The sequence below is a fragment of the Pituophis catenifer genome, unplaced genomic scaffold, assembly GCF_029215685.1.
Source record: "Pituophis catenifer annectens isolate HBS135680 unplaced genomic scaffold, rPitCat1.0.hap2 SCAF_1, whole genome shotgun sequence".
NCBI lineage: Eukaryota > Metazoa > Chordata > Lepidosauria > Squamata > Colubridae > Pituophis > Pituophis catenifer.
In genome coordinates, this window is record NW_027256881.1 from 167,173,077 (window position 1) to 167,192,945 (window position 19,869).

Sequence of the window (19,869 nt, forward strand, 5' to 3'; positions counted from 1 at the left end):
CAGGGCGGAGGATTTCGTACAATACCTGCATGACAAAATCGCTCAGATCCGGGGGGATTTGGACTCTGACTGGGTAGATCAGGGCAGGGTGACGAGGAATAGTCTTGAGAATGTTACCTGGGAGGAGTTTGATGCTGTGACTCCCGATGATGTGGACAGGATTTTGGGGAGACTTAGTGCGGCCACATGTTTACTGGACCCGTGTCCCTCCTGATTGGTACTGGCCTCCCGGGAGGTTACACGAGGCTGGCTCCAGGGTGTTATCAACGCTTTGTTGAGTGAGGGTCACTTCCCCGCCGCCTTGAAAGAGGCGGTGGTGAGGCCTCTCCTCAAGAAGCCGTCCCTGGATCCGGCAATATTGGCCAACTACCGTCCTGTCTCCAACCTTCGCTTCCTGGCGAAGGTTGTTGAGAGTGTGGTCGCGCGACAGTTTCCGCAATTCCTGGAGAAAACATCCTATCTAGATCCATTCAAGTCGGGTTTCAGGCCCGGGCACAGCATGGAAACGGCATTGGTCGCATTGGTTGATGATCTCTGGAGGGCTCGGGACAGGGGTTGCTCCTCTGTTCTGGTCCTGTTAGACCTCTCAGCGGCTTTTGATACCATTGACCATGGTATCATGCTGCACAGGTTGGAAGAGTTGGGGATGGGGGGCACCGTGTTACGGTGGTTCTCCTCCTTTCTCTCCGACCGGTCGCAGTTCGTGTTGGCAGGGGGGCAGAGGTCGACCTCGAGGCCTCTTATATGTGGAGTGCCTCAGGGGTTGGTCCTCTCGCCCCTCCTGTTCAATATTTATGTGAAGCCGCTGGGCGAGATCATCTGTGGCTTTGGGGTGAGATACCACCAGTACGCTGATGACACCCAGCTGTACATCTCCACCCCAGGCCACCCCGATGCCCTTGAAGTGATGTCCCAGTGCCTGGAGGCTGTGCGGATCTGGATGGGGAGGAACAGGCTCAGGCTCAACCCTTCCAAGACTGAGTGGCTGTGGCTCCCGGCATCCCGATATAGTCAGTTGACTCCATCACTGACTATTGGGGGCGAGTCGTTGGCCCCACAGAGAGGGCTCGCAATCTGGGAGTCCTCCTGGATACGCAGCTGTCCTTGGAGGAACATCTGATGGCAGTAACCAGGGGGACCTTTTGTCAGGTTCGCCTGATTCGCCAGTTGTGGCCCTTTCTTGATCGGGATTCCCTGTGCAGTCACTCATGCCCTCGTCACCTCTCGCCTTGACTACTGCAACACTCTCTACATGGGGCTCCCCTTGAAGAGCACCCGGAGGCTCCAACTGGTCCAGAACGCAGCAGCACGGGTAGTGACGGGAGCAGCATGGCGCTCCCATGTAACACCGCTCCTGCGTGAGCTACACTGGCTCCTGGTGGTCTTCCGGGTGCGCTTCAAGGTGTTGGTTATCACCTTTAAAGCGCTCCATGGCATAGGGCCTAGCTATCTTCGAGACCGCCTGCTGCCACCGACGACCTCCCATCGACCCGTGCGCTCCCACAGAGAGGGCCTCCTCGGGGTGCCATCAGCCAAACAGTGCAGGCTGGTGACCCCCAGGGGGAGGGCCTTCTCTGTGGGGGCACCTAACCTCTGGAATCAATTGCCCCCAGAGATAAGGAGAATCCAAGACCTCAGTGCCTTCCGCCCTTCCCTTAAAACCTTCCTTTTCTAGCAAGCCAGACTGGCCTAATTTTTTAAGTGTTTTTAATTGTTTTGTTTATCGTTTTTAATTAATGGGGTCAAATTTATATATATATTTTTAATTGTATTTTAATATTTGTACTTGATGTTTTTACTTGGCTGTTCACCACCCTGAGTCCTCAGGGAGAAGGGCAGTATACAAATTCAAAATAAAATAAAATAAATAAAAAAAATAAACCATCGTCCTGGTTTATTTGCATTTTCAAAAAAAAATTGCTTTGTTGACTTTATTTTATTTGCCAAATCTTCATTTTCCATTAAATTCAATTTGTGTTTTTGCAAATTTTAAAATTTTAACCCTTCAATTGTAAATCTCAGGATTTTAAAGTTCATTCATATATTAATTTTGGCAAAAAGCCATTCTGTCCACTCTGCTTTCTTTTTTTAAATCAATTTTCACGCTTTATTTATGGCCTCTGCTTTTTCGCTGCTGTTACTGGAAGTGGGAAGGTAGCCATCCGTTCCCTCCCCTTTCCACTTTTGCCATTCTTCAGTAAAGTTTTTAAAACCAGGGAGTAAAATAATAAAAGAAATCTTGTTTTCAAGACAACAATTCAGTCTCACCCAGACGATCCACCTTGCGTTCTACTCTCTTTCTGTGTGACTGCCCCAGCTTTGAGACAGCTCCCAATGGCTGTCTTCCCAGCCGTTGGGTCAGAGGCTATTTGCCGGCGCTTCAGGGAATTTGTGGCTTCCCTGTTTCAGAAGCCCGTGCCTCCATTCTTCACCATCCGTATGAGAGGTCTACAATCTTCTATGGACCCCCAAAACGGTTAGGATATCAATGCTTCTCCAGAGCCCCGAAGTTCACATCGTGTTGCCATGACATTGGCCATGCCCCCTTCCCTCCTAGGGAATTAGATGAAATCCGCACATTCATCAACACAAACCTGGCTCAGGGTTTTATCCAACCAGCTAGACCCCAGGTGGCCACCCATTTTATTTAGAGAAAAGAAAGATGTGTCTTTGCATCTCTGTGTGGATTATAGATCTCTTAACACCATTTGTGTGCAAAATAAGTACCTCCTTCCCCTCATGAAGGACATGCTAGCCCACCTGGTGAGGGGGAGGATTTTCACCAAGTTGGACTTGTGGAGGCTTACTACCATTTTAGGATGAGAGTAGGAGATGAGTGGAAGTCTGCTTTCAACTGCCCCCTTGGCTGCTTTCAGTTTACAGTGTTCCCATTCAGCCTGCAGGGGGCACCTGCAGTGTTCATGCAACTAGTAAATGAGGTCCTGCATAAACACTTATACAAGGGTGTTCTGGTGTATTTGGATGACATGTAATCTAGTCAGAAACAAAAGCTGAACATGTAAATCTAGTTATAGCTGTCCTACAGAAGCTCCGGGCTGCTCCGATCTTTCATTTATCAAGTATATTAACTGAGACTGAACAACATGGGGTATCTGGGAAAAAGAAGCCTATCCAGTTAGATGGGCACTCCTTTCTTGGAGGCATTTCTTGGAGGGTTACAGGGAGGTGACAGACATTGTACCCAGCCAGAGGAGGGGGATGGGAATCCCTCCTCCCTGGACATTCTGGTGGCAGTGATAATAGCAAATCTCAAGCTATGGTTATTTGGATGTTACAAAACTGAACTTGGGACTTTCTGCAGGAAAAATAGTTGCTCTAGAATTGAATTTTGGTCTTTTCTCCAAGATCAGGGCATGATTATAAACAGTGGCCAGGACTGCAAACTGTCAGGTCTCTACATCACTGAAGCCTTGGGATAGGGATTGATAACCACAACTGGTTTTAGAAGCCATGAAAATTTACCATATAAAATTTAACAGGTAAAATTTAAAAACCAAGAACAGCTTTTTAACTATTCTGAATTTTAATTGTTCTAGAATTGTTCACGGAATGTTACAGCAGTGATGAAGATCTGGCAGAACAGTTACTTATTTATTCCTGTGAAGCATGGGGTGGAAACAGTTGTCTAGAACTTGCGGTAGAAGCTAAGGATCAACAATTCATTGCTCAGCCAGGAGTCCAGGTAAAATAGCAAAGATAAGAACATATAACTTATTTACAGGTTTTATTTGCTGAAACAGAACAGACTATTAATCCATTAATTTTGCGATTAAAACTGTTGAGTAAGATTTAATTATGAACATATTAAATATAAGATTGTATGGTAAATATAATGTACCTTGCTCATGTCAATATTAATTTCATTCATGGAAAATACTTTTATCTGAAATAGCTCTTTGATGATAGAGAAAAATGATTTCTGTTAGAATAATTAGGAATTCAGAAACTTGTCATTTCTCTCTCTTCTCAAATTTAAATGCAGAGAAGCCATGTGTTTGAAAAAGCTGCATGTCTGAGATTTGGAACAGGAAAACAATAATCAGGAAACAGATTAAGTGAAATACACATTATATCTCCCTGCTTCTACTTGCTGTCACAAAATCAGCTTTTTCAAATGGTTCACTTCATTCTGCAGAAAATGTGCAGCATTAGTATCTCATTATTGAAATAAAATTAATCAATAAAAGAAGCTTTACATTTAGTAAAATATGTCCATAATTATTTGGAAAGTATTTTGAAAAACTTTTATTTTAGAGTTATAGAATATAAACCTTGAAAGGGACCTGTAAAGGCCAGCTTCTTCCCCCATCCCAAGAAAGTACGAACTCTTGAAAACTTTGTATTTCAAAAGGAGCCTTTTATTTTTATTTTTTTAATAAAAAAGTTTTTATTTTCTGATCAAACAAGTATACAATATAAACAATCATTCAAACTATCATCAAGAAAAAGAAAAAAATCAATCCTTGGTAAACTCAATCTTCAACCCCTCCTCACCACCCACCACCCCCGACTTCCCAGAACAGAAAACAGGGCATAGGTTTCACCAAACATTCGCTAAAATAAACTAGCTAACTGCAAGATTTAATAACTCCCAAGACCCCTTAACTCCCCTTTTACAATTTCATCAACCTCCCTTTTTATAGACTCAAAGTAGCGTATAATCCAATAACTCTAAGAGTTTTAAAGCCATTAACAAATATTAAACATTCAAACCTTAAAAATTCTCTTAATATATCAGTAAAGTATTCAATTCATTTGCAAAAACATTTTTCCCCTTCCTACTTTTCTCAAAGTTCAGATATTTTAAAATCTCATAACAAAAAATAAACCTTAGATATTCAGTAGTTAAATTTCTACATTTTTTAAGTTCCTAAATTTTCCCCCTTCATTATTCCTCCCTCCAACTTTTAGAATTTTAAAAGATAATCATCAACATAATTAACCATTAATACATAAACTAGAAAACCAAAAAGGATTAATCTTACATTCAACCATTAATGCATCATATTTAAAAATCAATATTTAACTTTATGCTTTTTCCCCCTCAGTAGTTATAACACCTAAAACATAATCATTTTTAACCATGAGTAGAACAACTGCAAAGCCAAAAGAAAAGGTTAATCTTCCATTCTTGCTTTCTTTTTATATTTTTTCCAGTCTTTCTGCATCCCTCCTACTTCTATTTTGAGGAGGTTTTTCATTTTAATTTGAGGTTGATGTAACTGCAAAGATTGTCCCCTTTTTAAGAAAATTTCCTCTGATTTAGAGCCCCCAAATCGCCTCTTCTTGCTTATATAAATCAGTTCATTCCTTTGTCTGTAGGACCAAAGTTTGTCAAGAGTTTGTGAAAAAAAGTTCAGTTGTTTCTTTTCTATTAAATGTATAAATGCCACTGGCAAATCTCCTTCATCTTCTGAAACTTCGAAAGTCTAGTCATTTACTGCTTTTTTCCAAACCAAGTCGTAATTTTGAAAGATTCTATCAATTTTTTCAAAAAGAGCAGAGAATAAGCTCGAAAATTCTTGAGAAGATTCTTCCACCTTCTCTGCTGCAATCAGAATATCTCCTGAATTATCATCATGCTCCGTACTTGTTTTTGTCTCCTCAGTCATTTCTGTTGTTATCCCTTTAAGAATTGCTATTTGATTACTTATAGCTGCAGTATGATTATTCATGGCTTCTTTTATAAATTCTGTAAATTCTGCATCAAAATCCTTATAGCTCTGTAAATCAGACAACTGTTCCATTTCTGACACCTCCAAATAGCTTCCAGCACTTTCAGGATCTTCTTTCTTAGAAGCCATTTTATTTTAAAAAGATTTTCTTTCTTCCCACAACCATAAAATCATAAAGTCAGAGCCATCCTTTTGAGCAGCTTTCAGCAATTTCTTTATAAATCACCAAATGAAATAATCTTTTCCCAAACAGCTCTTCAAAATCTATTCCAGCAACTTAAAGCCAGTCTCTGAGCACGAGTCTATTAGCGAAGACTTTCCTTTCTAACTTTCACTTTTAAAATCGCAACAAAGAAACGCCATCTTTACTTCCAGCTCAGAAAATCCAATTAGAAACATTGTATCCCCGGAGTTAAGTATTATACTTGCAAAAAGCTTGTCCTCCTGCTTCTGTTCCGCCTGCTTTTTTGAAATCATTTAATCTTCTATTTGACAGCAGAAATTGGACGCAATGCCTAGCTCTGTAAAAAAAACAGAGTCCCCCCGGATCCGGAGCTTCAGTGGGCTGAACGGGGAGCTCTCGCCCTCCTAACCCCTGGAATTAATCCAGGGGTTTTCGGGGAGCTCTACCCTCACCCACCTGCTCTCCTCCCCTTCTTTTCCCGAAGGGGAGATTTTCAAGCCGTTTGACAGCTGATTAGCGCTGTCAGAACGGCTCAACGGGATCGCGGGGGCGGCGGTCTAAAAAGACCATCAATGGCGCTGCGGAGCCAACCCGGAAGTCCTAAAAGGAGCCTTTTATTGAAAGGGATGAAAGCAAGTCAAAACTCAAAGCAGGCTCTGGGGTCCCTCAGGGCATGCAGTTCAGCATAAAGGAAATTAGGAACCCCCTCCCCACTGTCCGATGTGGATTCCGACCAATCCGCCAGTGTGAAGATGAATTGTACCAGCCTCTCTGAGAACCAGATAAGAAGAGCTTCTCAGGGTCATCTTGCAATCCACTCATTCCCCCCCTCCCCTTTCATTTCCCAAGGTGTGAGAATTCTCCAGGCATTCCTGGCACCAGGCAATGGTTATAAATCAGGTTAAAGTTTATACAAAGAGGACCAGGCAGGAAATAGGTTACTTAGGACACATAGGAAAAAGAACTAAATGTGACAACTCCAAATCCCCCTCCCCTTCTTCCACGAAGAATGGCAGATACACGGATCTGACATATTGCCCTCCTCAGAAAAATGGAAAATCCACCTAGAAAGACATAAAAAAAAATAATGCATTAAGATTTAGGATGGTTTGTGTAGGCATTTCAGGTGGAATTTCCTTAACAGTGTGGGGGCTTTTACATGTTTTTTGGCTACCCATTCATTCCGAGAGAATGGTAGGTGTTTTCATGCCACTAAATATTGTGAGGAGCTATGGTGAGTGCAGGAGTCAAGGATAGCTTTGATTTCAAAATGTTGTTCTCCTTCCACCATAATGGGGGTTGGAGGTGTGGGCAAAGAGGGGTCTGACATTTGAAGTGATTTCTGGCTTGAGTTCTGGCTGCAGTGAAACACGGATGAACCTGCCTAAGTGTCTTAGGAAGGAGGAGTTCTACTGTGACAGGGTTTATGATTCTGGTGATCGGAAATGGGCCAATGAAGTTTGGCCCCAGTTTCTTAGATAGTTGTAAGGATTGGAGAAACTTTGTGGATACACGGTCCCCAACCTTGAATGGTTTGGGTTCGCAGCGTTTCTTGTCTGTTTGAATTTTAAAAGCTGCTCTAGCCTCTTGTAGAGCTAGTCTGACCACTGGTCAAGTGGTTTATAGGTTGTTTATCCACTCCTTAAGGGAGGGGATGTCAGGTTCCTTAGCTGGTAACTCTGGCATGGGGTTAAATTCTTGTTCTGTGGCTACCTGAAATGGGTTGAAACCAGTGCTACTGTGTGCAGAGTTGTTGTAAGCTACTTCAGCAAAGGTAACAGGTCAGTCCAATTGTCCTGTTGGTAGTTAATAAAACATCTTAAATATGTTTTTAAGCCATTAGCTTTCTCTAAACCTCCCCCCCCCCATTCATTTGGGGGTGGTGTGAAGAAGACAGCCCCTGGGCGAAGCCTAATAGATTTAAGAAAGCCCGCCAAAATTTGGAGGTGAATTGGACACCCCTGTCTGAGATAATCTGTTGGGGAGCTCAATGGAGGCGATAAATTTATTTTTTCCAAATATAAACATAAAACATAACTTTCAAGAGCAAAAATCTCAACCCGGTCATAGATGGTTACCACGCTTACATTCCTTTCACAAGCTCAATTCACAATTTCCATTACATCTTTTATAAATAAACAAAAAAGAAAAGAAAAGAAGATAAAAAAGAAATTCAAAACTTAAAAAAACCAAATTTAACTCAAATTTAACATTTTCATCTATATAAATCTGTTATATCTATCCAAAATTAGTTTCAAATTCACTTTCACTCATTTTTACATCTGCATAACAATTCTAAACATATCTTTATTCTTCTTTACCTTATATCTTATACAAGTCATATCAAAATAATTTTTACAATATTCTAACCTCTTGTTAAGTGTTTACCTTACAATTTTATCACCATTTATTCTTAATTTCAATTCAATACCACTCCATTTTTATTATATTTTATAAAACAACATTTTGTCTAATTTTAATCCTTTGACCCTTATCCTTAAATCAGTTTACCTTAGTTTTTTTTCTCCCAGTTTACATATTACACAGATTTCTCACAAAGACATATTTTATTTACTCCAATTTCTAATATATTTTCCACTATATCTCCCTCTAATATTTAACTATCTTCCAGCTTATTCTATTTGATTAATTCTCAATTTGATCCCCTCCAAAACACCAACTATTTAGTTAATTTCAGAATAGTTCCTCAATCTCCTCCAACTCTCTTCCTATTTGTTGGGCTGATTTCCAGCATAGTCTCCTCCTTAACTCTCCTCCTAATTGTTTGGCTGTTTCCAGCATTTTATGGGCTGATTTCCAGCATAATCTCCTCCTTAACTCCCTCCATTGTTTGGCTGATTTCCAGCATAATCTATTGTAAATAAAAAATATTTACAAAAAAAATGGAGGCGATAAATGTGGATTAAAAACACTTCAATTGAGATGGAGAGAAGATCAAAAAACCGGTTTAATGTTGCATGAAGAAGAATTGGTTAGACAGATAAAAGAGAAAGGTCCAATGCATATTAAGAGGATTTATAATGTCTTGTTAGAAAGAGATTCAGAAAATGAATTGGTTAAAGATTGTATTGTAAAATGGACGCAAAATTTTGGAGAACCAGTTATGATGGAAACATGGGAAAAAATATGGGTTCAGAATGTTAAGTTTACACAGTCACAGAATTTAAGGGAAAACTGTTATAAAATGTTTTATAGGTGGCATTTAGATCCCAAGAAACTGTCATGAATGTATCCCAATGTTCAACCGAAATGTTGGAGATGCGATTGTTTAGATGCTACATATTACCATATATGGTGGACATGCAAGAAAGTTAAGGCTTTTTGGATAAAGATTTGGTGGGTTATGCAAAATGTTTTAAAGAAAAAAATTCAATTTTCTCCACATTTGTTTTTACTGGGTATAGTTAAGGGTTTTTCAGTGGGTGAAACAAAATTGATATTGCATATGGTGACAGCAGCCAGGTTACTGATTGGTCAATACTGGAAAAGGGTTGATGTGCCTACAATTCAAGAATGGACTTTGAAGATGGCCAGTTTTGCAGAAATGGCGAAGATATCAGCATACTTAAAAGATCAGACTCAAGAGACTTATGTATGGGAGTGGAAGAATTGGATAGATTATGTCCAGAATAAATACCAAACCAGGAAGTACCAGATAGTTTTTAGCTAAATGTTGTGTAGAAATGTATAGTTTATAGGGGGCAAAATAGCTTATTGTGATGTAGAAATGTATAGTGCATAGGGAGGAGAATAGAGGGGTGGTAAAGTATGATATAACACAATGTGGATGGATTTCACCTTGGGGAAGTCAGGGGGAGGGAGGGTTTGGGGGGGGTTAGGGAGTGATGGGGGGGAAATGGGGGGAAAATTGTTGTTTGTAAAATTTTTTCAATTAAAAAAAAACGTTTTTGCTAATGCCTTGACTGTTGGGATCTTCTGTCAGGATATGAAATGGACCTGTTTTGAAAAGTGGTCCATTACAACCCAAAAAACTGTGTTTCCCATGCTGTCAGGCAGCTCCACTACAAAATCCATAGAAATCTCTCTCCAAGGTGCTGAAGGATCTGCTACAGTTTGTAAGAGCCTTGGGGACTTTCCTTGTCATCTTTTTGCAGCTGCGCAGGTGGGGCAGCTAGCCACATAGTTCTCAATATCTTTTTTAAGGAATTGCCACCAGAATTGCCTTTTGATTAGGTGTAGCATTTTCACAAATCCAAAATGTCCAGCTATCTTGGAGTCTTGGCATAGTTTCATAAACTCCAATCTTTGGCTAGCAGGAATGTAAAGTTTGTTTTCAACCCAGGCTAAATCACCTTTGAGCAAACAAATGTTTTTGTGTGCTTAGAACCAGTCATCCTTAAGTAGTGCTTCCTTAAATTTTGAGACCATGGCATTCTTGGCAAGCTTTTTGGCTTGTGCTCAGGTAATTACTTTGGTGATTAACTGGGGTGTTTGGAGCATAGGTTTAACAATTTCAGTCTTTTTACTGTTCCATTGCGATTTTCTGGACAGAGCATCAGCTAAGAGGTTTTTTCCTCCTGGGAGATATTTGAGGTTAAAATTAAAATGTTTAAAGTATTGCGCCCAACGTACTTGTTTGAGGGAGAATTTTCATGGAGTCTTCAGGGCTTCTAAGTTTATATGATCAGTCCAGACTTCAAAGGGTATTTTGTTCCCTTCTAAGAATTGTCTCCATGTGAGGAGGACCCATCGTATTGCATAAGCATCTATCTCCCATATGGCCCATCTTTGCTCGGTTTCTGTCAATTTCTTGGATGTGTATGCACATGATTGCAACTGCCCCTGTTCATTGTTTTGAAGTAGGACCACTCCTACTGCTGTGTCACTGGCGTCTGTTTGGATGACAAATGGTTGTTCTAGATCTGAGTGTTTTAGGAGTGGTTCGGCTGAGAATAGTTGTTTGAGTTTTTCGAATGCCACTTGGCATTCCATGGTCCAGTTAAGGGGTTGCCTTGGTTTTGGTTACCCCCCATTTTGTCTTTAGCAAGTTCATAATGGGGAGGGCGATTTTAGCAAAGGCTGGAATGAATTGACGGTAAAAGTTAGCAAAACCATGGAAACTTTGTAGTTGTTTACGGGTTTGGAGTGGCTCCCAATCAATGATGGCTTTTAATTTTAGTGCATTCATCTCTATTCCCTCATGGGATATTCTATATCCCAGGTAGTCAATTCTTTCTTGGTGGAACTCACATTTAGAGAGTTTTGCATAAAGTTTGGCAGCTTGGAGTTTAGCAAGAACTGCTTGAACTAGTTTTATATGTTCTGCTTTTGTTTTGGTGTAAGTTAGATGTCATCAAGGTAAACCAGGACCCCTTTGTATTGTTCATGGAGCACTTCATTAATTAATTGCATAAACACAGCAGGGGCCCCTTGTAATCTGAAAGGGAGTACTTTGTTTTATTTTATTTTTTTTGAAATAATTTTTTATTATTAAAATGTAAACAAAGATATAAAGACAATACAAAGACAAACAAAACCCTCACCACCTACAAAACCCGCACAACATTCTACATATATACTTTTTGTCATCAACAGAATATATAGTATTTTACTTTACATATTAATGAAAAGATAGTATTAGATTCTTAATTCAATTACTTTAAACTAAAAATATACTTGTATCATCTCCTTATTCATCTCCTACTGTTAATCTTTCACCCTAATTTCTATCATCTACGGTTATGCTAATTTTCCTTTCCAGCCATTGGTACCATTGATGCCACACAAGATAGTAGTCACTTTCTTCCTTATCCTGGAGTTCCAGCGTCAATCTATCCATTTCAGCACATTCTGTAATCTTTGAGATAATTTTATCTTTGGTTGGAAGTTGGTCTGATTTCCAATTTTGAACGAACATGAAAGGGAGTACTTTAAATTGGTAGAACCCTAGCAGGGTGTTAAAATAAGTCCTCCACTCATCCCCTTCCTTAATTCTGATGTGGTAGTACACCTCTCGTAAATCAAGCTTTGAAAAGATTTTTCCTTTAGAGAGGTGAACCAGCATGTCCTTCATGAGGGGAAGTGGGTACATATTTTCCACGCTGATTGTGTTCAGGTTTCGGTAGTCAATGCAGAGGCGTAAAGAGCCATCTTTCTTTTTAAGGAATAACACTAGGGCTGCTATTTTTGGTTGAGTGGGTTCGATGAAACCCCTTTTTAAGTTTTTGGCAATAAACACTCTGAGTTCATCTAGTTCTCTGGGGGACATGCAGTACATTTTTGGTTTTGGAAATTTAGCCCCTGGTAGGATCTCAATGGCACAGTCCGACGCCTCTTCACTAAGTACCTCAGCCAAATCCTGGTATTCTTTGCAGGGTGGCCCGTCATTGCCATTTCCCTGTTTTCCTTTCCTTCCTCTTTCACATTTGTAAAAGTTACATGCCCCTAGAATTTTAAGGTTCCTCTCTTCCAGTTTATTTTAGGGTTCCACTTCTGCAGCCATGTTAATCCTAGGACTAGTAGCCATTCCATTCCTGGGGCTACTATGAACGTGAGGGTCTCGCTATTATCCCCCAGCTTCATTTGCAATGGTTCTGTGGCAAAAATGGCTGACTCCCCCCCCCCACTACAGTTCCGTCTAGCTGGCAAAAAGCGATGGGGTTTTTCATTTTCCTTAGGTGAATTCCCAATCTCCCTGCCAGGGTTGGGCTAATTAGGCATCGGGTGCATCCCAAATCCAGCAATGCTGCTAATTCCTCCCCTTTCCCTCTGTTGGGGATATAAAGTCTTAGGGGTAGGGTGAGTGGTTCGATAGGGTTGCTTACCAGTGGGTCATCTTCTGGATTGCTTTCAAACTGGCTCAGATCCTCTCGGGGTGCCGGAGATCCTTCCTCTGATTTTGGAGGGGAACAGAATTCCGTGGCCTCTTGGCTTCTCAGCGCAGTTTCTTTTCCTCGGGGGTTTGGGTTTTGACAAGCAATCAGGCTTTCTGGCAGGGGTTTTTGACTGGCATTCTGCTATGTGGTGCTCCTAGTCTGCTGGTTCAAAGACGGACTCAATGATGACCTGTACACTGCCTGCCTGGCCTGTGGCACCCCTAACCACCTGCATGAATGGTACCTGATGGCAGAGGAGGCAGAGATTGACATGACCCAAAACCAGTACCGCACTGGCAGGGCTTGGAGAAGATCCCCACCCCAGGGGAAGCAGGAGCCATTCAAACCCCAAACCTCCATGGCACCGAGGCTATCAGGTTGCTTTAAGTGTGGGAAGGACCCCTCCTTCTGGCCAGTCGACTCGGCCGGCCAGGATCTGGAATTCTTTGGTGTATTCAGCTACAGGACGGTGGCCTTGCTTAACAACTCTGATGCGGTCATGGGCTTTGCGATCAGCTAGGGGTTCTTTGAAACAGTGGTGCAGGGCTGTCATGAATCAATTGAAGTTTCGTAGCTCTGGGGCATCGGAGTTGTGGATGCTCACCATCCACCTGGCCGCTGCCCCTTCTAGGGTAGGATAACGACTTGCACTCATGCCCCCTGGGTTGGGAAATTCCACCCGTACTCTTGCATGTTGTTGAGGACTTGAGCCAGGAAAAACTCCAACTTTTGGGGGTCTCCATCAAATTTTACCCCCAAGGAAGGGGCCTTCCTCTCTAGCTGTGGCCCCCTGGGTTGGCCGAGGACGATCGCCTGGGCTGGGACAGAAAGAACCTGGCATGTCTGCTGCTCTGCCAGCTTGGTCATCTACTTGGTCAGCCATGACTGGGATGATGGTTTGAGCTTCCTTGGCTGCTGGTCCACCCACTCTCCTTCATTGGTGACCCTGCGTGAGGTGCGTCGCTTGGCCTCCTGCTGCTTTTGCGGCTGCAAAAGCAGCCACACTTGCTGGAGGCAGCGGCCTGAGTGGCACCTGCAAAGCTGATGCTTCATGGATGGTGGGATGGCCTTCTGTGACCATCACACTGTTAGTTAAGAAGGGAGAGAGGAGTGCATCGCTTGGCCTCCTGCCACTTTTGCAGCTGCAAAAGCGGCCACATTTTCTAGAGGTTGCAGCCTGAGTGGCACCTGCAAAGCAGCTGTTTCATGGATGGTGGGATGGTGCTTCAGGAAGCTGACACAAAGGGCCACTTGTCCCCCCACCTCATACCTGTACATGGGGGGGGGGAAATAAGACCCTCCCGAAAAGAAGCCCTAGCCATTTTTTCAGTGGTCAAAAGAAAATAAGGTCCAATCTTATTTTCGGGGAAACACGGTAGATGGCACATCAAAGGTTAGCAGGACTTCATCCATATTCCCAATCTGGCCAATTTCAAAATTATTTTTCTTCCTAGCATCTATTACAAATGTATGAAAAGACAGAATCTTAGATTCATATTCTTTTGGCATTTTTTTGTGTAATTCTAGTTTTGGTGCAGATAGCAAGGCCATGTTGCCTCATAAATCTGAAGCACCACGATGGTGATCCTATAAAATCCTGAATGCTTTTCTTTATAGCAATGCGTTTTGCTTCATTTTTGTAGAAACTGCGAAATTCCGGTGATGTGTGATCCATTTTTTCATGTCCACCTCTAACTGTGGCCACTTTGTAGCAAGCCCATGAAAATTGTGCTTACTTTTATCTTTTACTTTTTGCAGCTGATCCACCTGTTTCCTCCCCTCTCTTATCATTTTTTCAGCTGGAGGTAGCCCAAAATGTCTCTCTGCTGCTCTGTTTCCATGTTCCTCAGCATATTTTACTACTTCCAGTTTAAAAGAAATTTTATGTGCTAGTCTTTTCTGGTTTGACATCCTTGTACGTACTGTAGCAGGAGGAGGTACTGTAGTATTTTTCTGCAAGAAAGAACTGCTAGTAATATGTCCTTTATTGTTATGAGAGCACTGTAGCTGAGAACATCAAGGAATAACACACTATTATAGAGGAACTGCTGCAGACATATTGTTATGGGGGGCATGTTTAAGGTTTTACTTTTATAGGGGACAGTTTATAAAGAGGACACTTTATTGGAGGACACTTTCTTAGGACTGTATTTTGTTTCTGCGGTGCCCCATGTACCGGCATGTGTGTGTGTGTGTGAAAGTAAAAACAAAGGAATGGCTGATTGGAATGGTAGTCAGATTTCAGATTTCAACTGTACCAGGTGAGCAGATAAGACCTTCCCCGTTAGATGCTTGCTTAAATGGAATCTTGCTCCGATGATCCAGGCAGGTGGGATTGCCTATCTCCCTCCCTCCACTGTCTCTGCCTTCCATTGCTGCTGGAGGTACCACAAAAACATCCAGCAAGGCTCCCACAAGCCTCCTGTGAGCCAGGCAGCTGGGATTGCCAACTCGCCTCCCCAGCCCTTGTGTTTTTTCACAAAGCTTCCCCGCCACACCCTGCTTCAACTGCTTGTCCTTGGCTAACACTGAGTGCTACACTGCAATGGAGAGGCTGGCACGAGGTAAAGACAAGGGCCAGGGAAACAGTAGAAAACAGCCTCCTTCCCTCAAGCTGGCTGCTCCGTTGCCCATTTCTCCATTGCAGCGCAGCTCTTCTGTTCACAAAAGACTTGTCTTTGAGGCCGATGCTGAAAGACAGAGAAGAAGCCAATTGGCCCGGGAGTAGGGTACCCTTCCTCCCCCGCCCCACCCCATCTCTCTCCACCTGCCATCCCCAAATTGCATCGATGGCTAAGTGAGAGGCAGGAAGCCATGCCATGCCTAGGGTTGCCAGGTCTGCTTCCAAAAAATAGTGGACAAGCGGGGGGGGGGGGGGATGTTAAGTAGTAAAAAAATTAAAAAAAAATTTACAATTAAATTATATATTTTCTTACAAACATTTTAACACGTATTAAAATAATCACTTCAAAACTTTACTTAAAATTCAAAACATTAAATATATTATAATAATATGTAAAATATTAAATTACATTTTACTTTGCTGTCATGTGTATTTTTTATTTGACTGTGCAGCTTTGATCAATTCTTTGTGTTTAAGGAATAATTCTTTAATTTCAGTACAACGTTAAGAAATATTAAAAAATATACAAAGTTCACTTCGAACTGATACAAGCAGTCAGTTACGTTTGTCAGTCCACAAATTTCCCATGACGCTGAAAATTCGTTCAACATTTGCATTTGATACCGGAATTGATGCACAATACTGGAACAGTTTCAGTAAACTCGGATGGAGCTGGCTCTTTCTTGAAAAAGTACATCCACTTATCAAGGGATGAATTGCCCTGCAGATGAACATAAACTTCTTCTAAGGCAGAAATTTCATTGAAGAGAGTGTTGGGTGGAAGTTCTTCTCGCCATGGTGATAATAACCATATGTTCGTCATTTCTTCTAAAGTTGGAGGATTATTGTGATCAATTAGATTGAAACAATTTAGCATCTCATATACTGAATCGATGAAATTATACCACTTTTCTAGGTACGCAATGGCTCTTTGATACACGTTGATGGCTTCTTTCTTGAACTTTTGCACGGCATTCTCAGGTAAATGTTTTTTACGTAAGGCAAATAAAACTTTCATTCCAAAAAACTGCTCATCATATTTTTTTTGCAAAGAATCACACAGCTTACACATGATAATGTGAAGATCACATGCAAGAATTTTCTTGCTTCCCAGCTTCAGTAGGGTGTCTTGCATTATTGACATGAAGAAGTGCGTGAAATATAAATACAATTCTGAAATTGTTGGTTCATCGTCCTTTGCGAGTTCATTTTCTTGATCCGAAATAAGGTTCCAGATAACCTTATGGCACTCATCAGATCCAAGAGAAATAAAATACGATTTTAGAGGTATCCAGTTTAAAAGAAGTCCTTCGACCGCTTTAAACAAACTTAACCAACGTGTTGGAACATGGCACAAAACTTCATGGAATTCTGACCCACAAAACTCAAAAAATGATTTCAACGCTTCTCGTTTCTTCGCAGAATTCGAAAATTCGGCAAAAACCTTCATTACTACATTTTTGATATCAAAAGATAACTGCTTTAATGCATTTTTTCGCTGTTGTGTAAAATGTGATTATTGCAATGAGCATTCGATCTTTGTCTCATTCTGATTTATGAAAAAAAAGACAAAACGCGATTCTCCTATCCTTATTCTCTTAGACTGTACAGTTTTAGATTACGTACTATTTCATCATAAAGCTTTTGAATAAAAAAATGTCCACTATTTTGTGAAAAAAAATAGTGAACATAATGTGAAAAAAGTGGACTGTCCGCTCAAATAGTGGACACCTGGCAACCCTAGCCATGCCCAGCGATGGGGGGAAAAGGGATGTCAAGAGGAGCCCCATCTTGCTACATGTGCTCCAATGAAAAGCAGCAGCAACCCGGCTGCTTATTTTACCTGCCCTCGTTGCACTGGAAGCCAAGCATCATCCATTCATACCACTCTCTCTCCTCTTTCTGGGCTCACTGGGTGCTACAGTCCACCATGCAGGCCAGGAAGGGTGCACTTGCAGCAGGGCGGCAGGCAGCAGCAGGGCAGCCTCGGAGAACTGCTTGATGAACTCATGCAGGGCAGGCAGACATAGAGCACCCCCAGACCAGCCAGTGGTGGGATCAGCCGGTTCTCCAAACTGCACACAAAGTTAACAATTGGTTTGACCAAACTGGCTGAATCCCACCTCTGCATTGCTGCCTCAGCCGGGGAATACTGGAGCCTTTGCAGATGATTGGCAGTTGGATCGGCCTCCCAGAATACCACCAATCAACTGTTCTAGGCAACGGGGATTGCTGCTGCCTGTTGCCACCACTGCCCCAACTTTTTTTTTTTTTAATTAGATTTATATGCCGCCCTTCTCCGGAGACTCAGGGCGGCTTACAATGCGCTAAGCAATAGCCTTCATTCTTTTGTATATTTATACAAAGTCAGCTTATTGCCCCCACAACTGGGTCCTCAATTTACCTACCTTAGAAAGGATGGAAGGCTGAGTCAACCTTGAGCCTTGGTGAGATTCGAACCTGCAGTAATTGCAGGCATCTGGTCTTTTTTTTTTATTTATTGAAAAGTTTTACAAAAAAGAAATACAAATTTTCCCCCCCATGTTCCCCCCACCCTTTCCCCCCCTTCATCCCACCCTCCCCCCCCCGACTTCCCAGAGCAAAATACAAGGTATTTAATTTAATCAAACATAAACTAGATTAATCTACTTATCCTCAAAGTACTGCCTCCCCCACTGAAACCTTAACTCCACTACAGATAACCAAATACTTCTAATACTAACATTCATTCATAAGCTATTTGATATTTTCTTGTCTGATACTTATTTTGAATATAATCAATCCATCTTCTCCATTCTGATACGTATCTTTCTTGCATGTGGTCCTTCAAAATCAATTTAGTCTCTGAAACTGTACAGTCCGTAATTATACCCACTAGAAACAATTGAGGAGTAAATTTCAACCTTCTTTTCAAAATGTTCTGCATCACCCACCAAATTTTTATCCAAAATGCCTTGATTTTCTTACAGGTCCACCATATATGATAATAGGTTGCATCATTACATTCACATCTCCAACATTTAGCTTGCAGGTTCGAGTACATACATGATAATTTTTTAGGATCTAAGTGTCATCTATAAAACATTTTATAAAAATTCTCTCTCAAGTTTTGTGCTTGCGTAAATTTAACATTTCTGACCCAAATCTTTTCCCACGTTTCCATCATCACTGGTTCCTGAAAGTTTTGTGCCCATTTTATCATACAATCCTTAACCAATTCTGTTTCTGAGTCTATTTCCAGTAATGCATTATACAACCTTTTAATATGCATCTGACTTTGATCTCTAATCTGTTTCACCAAATTTTCCTCATTTTGCATAATCCCAATTTTTTGATCCTCCCTCCATCTAGCTTGAAGCTGACCATACTGAAACCAAGTATAAATCATCCCTTCTTCTTTTAATTCATCTAGAGATTTCAGTTGCAACTTACCCCTTTCCAAAAGAAGAAGCTCTTTATAGGTAATCACCTCTATTTTTTGCTCTATACTTATATTTTCTATTGCATGTCTGAGATTTGCCCATATAGGTATCTTATAGTTCAGCTTATATTGGTACTTTTTCCAAACCTTCAACAATGCATTTCTGAGTATATGACCCTTAAACACTTTATCCACTTTTTTTTCATACAACAAATAAGCATGCCATCCATATAACAAATCATAACCTTCTATGTTTAACATTCTTTCTTCAGTTAAGTTAAACCAATCACTAATTTGTGATAAAGCTGCTGCTTCATAATACAATCTTAAATTAGGCATTTTAAGACCTCCTCTCTCACGTATATCCTGTAAAATTTTCAGTTTCACTCTTGGTTTCTTCCCAGCCCAAATAAAAGTATTAACCCCTTTCTGCCATTCCATCAGATTTCCATTCAAGTAGCGAAATTCTTTCTTTCTTTTTTGTGGTGAGTTTAGGTCATTAACATTCCAAGATAGGAATTTAGTTGCCATCTTTAGCCTTTCGAAGCCGTATGAGCATCAGCTGAAGCTCCTCTTCCACCTCACTCTTCAGCCTAGCTCCCCCCACTGCTTCTGTTTTTTGGACTTCTTGAGATAAATCTTGGGATTGTTGCCCTTTTGATTGTTGTTGTTGCAATTTATAAGTTGATCGGGTCAGTCGTTGTGCTTTTGGCTCTCCCTTCTTAGGTGGTTCCAAAGTTGGGGGTAAGCCCCCCAAATCCAAATCTTCTTCCATAATAATTCCTCCAGCTGCAGCTTCAGCGTAGGTTTGTATCTGTTTTCCATCTTTTTCTTGTTGTAACATCTCCATTTTCTTCTTCCCCCCCCCCCCCCGGTGAGGGTGGGTATCCAGCCTGTAAAACATTTGCATAAAAATCTTTTGCCTTCCAAACTGTGTTTAACCGGTATCTTTCTCCGGTATTAGACCAGCTGGAACGTCCCATCTGTATGCCACTTGTTGATTTCTCAACTCATTTACCAGAAAGCCAAAGTCTTTCCTGCTTCTCAACATCTTTGGAGGAATCTCTTTCAGAACCACCACCTCCTGC

General features: G+C 41.3%; 1 protein-coding gene across 1 annotated transcript in view; it reads left to right on the forward strand.

Moving 5' to 3' along the window:
- The window catches only part of TRPM8 (transient receptor potential cation channel subfamily M member 8), a 380,221-nt gene that overhangs the window by 252,699 nt on the left and 107,653 nt on the right, over positions 1 to 19,869 (forward strand). Inside the window, exon 14 of the mRNA XM_070933161.1 lies at positions 3,558 to 3,703. Coding sequence (XP_070789262.1) covers positions 3,558 to 3,703 — 146 coding nt within the window. The remainder of the gene's footprint in view (positions 1 to 3,557; positions 3,704 to 19,869) is intronic.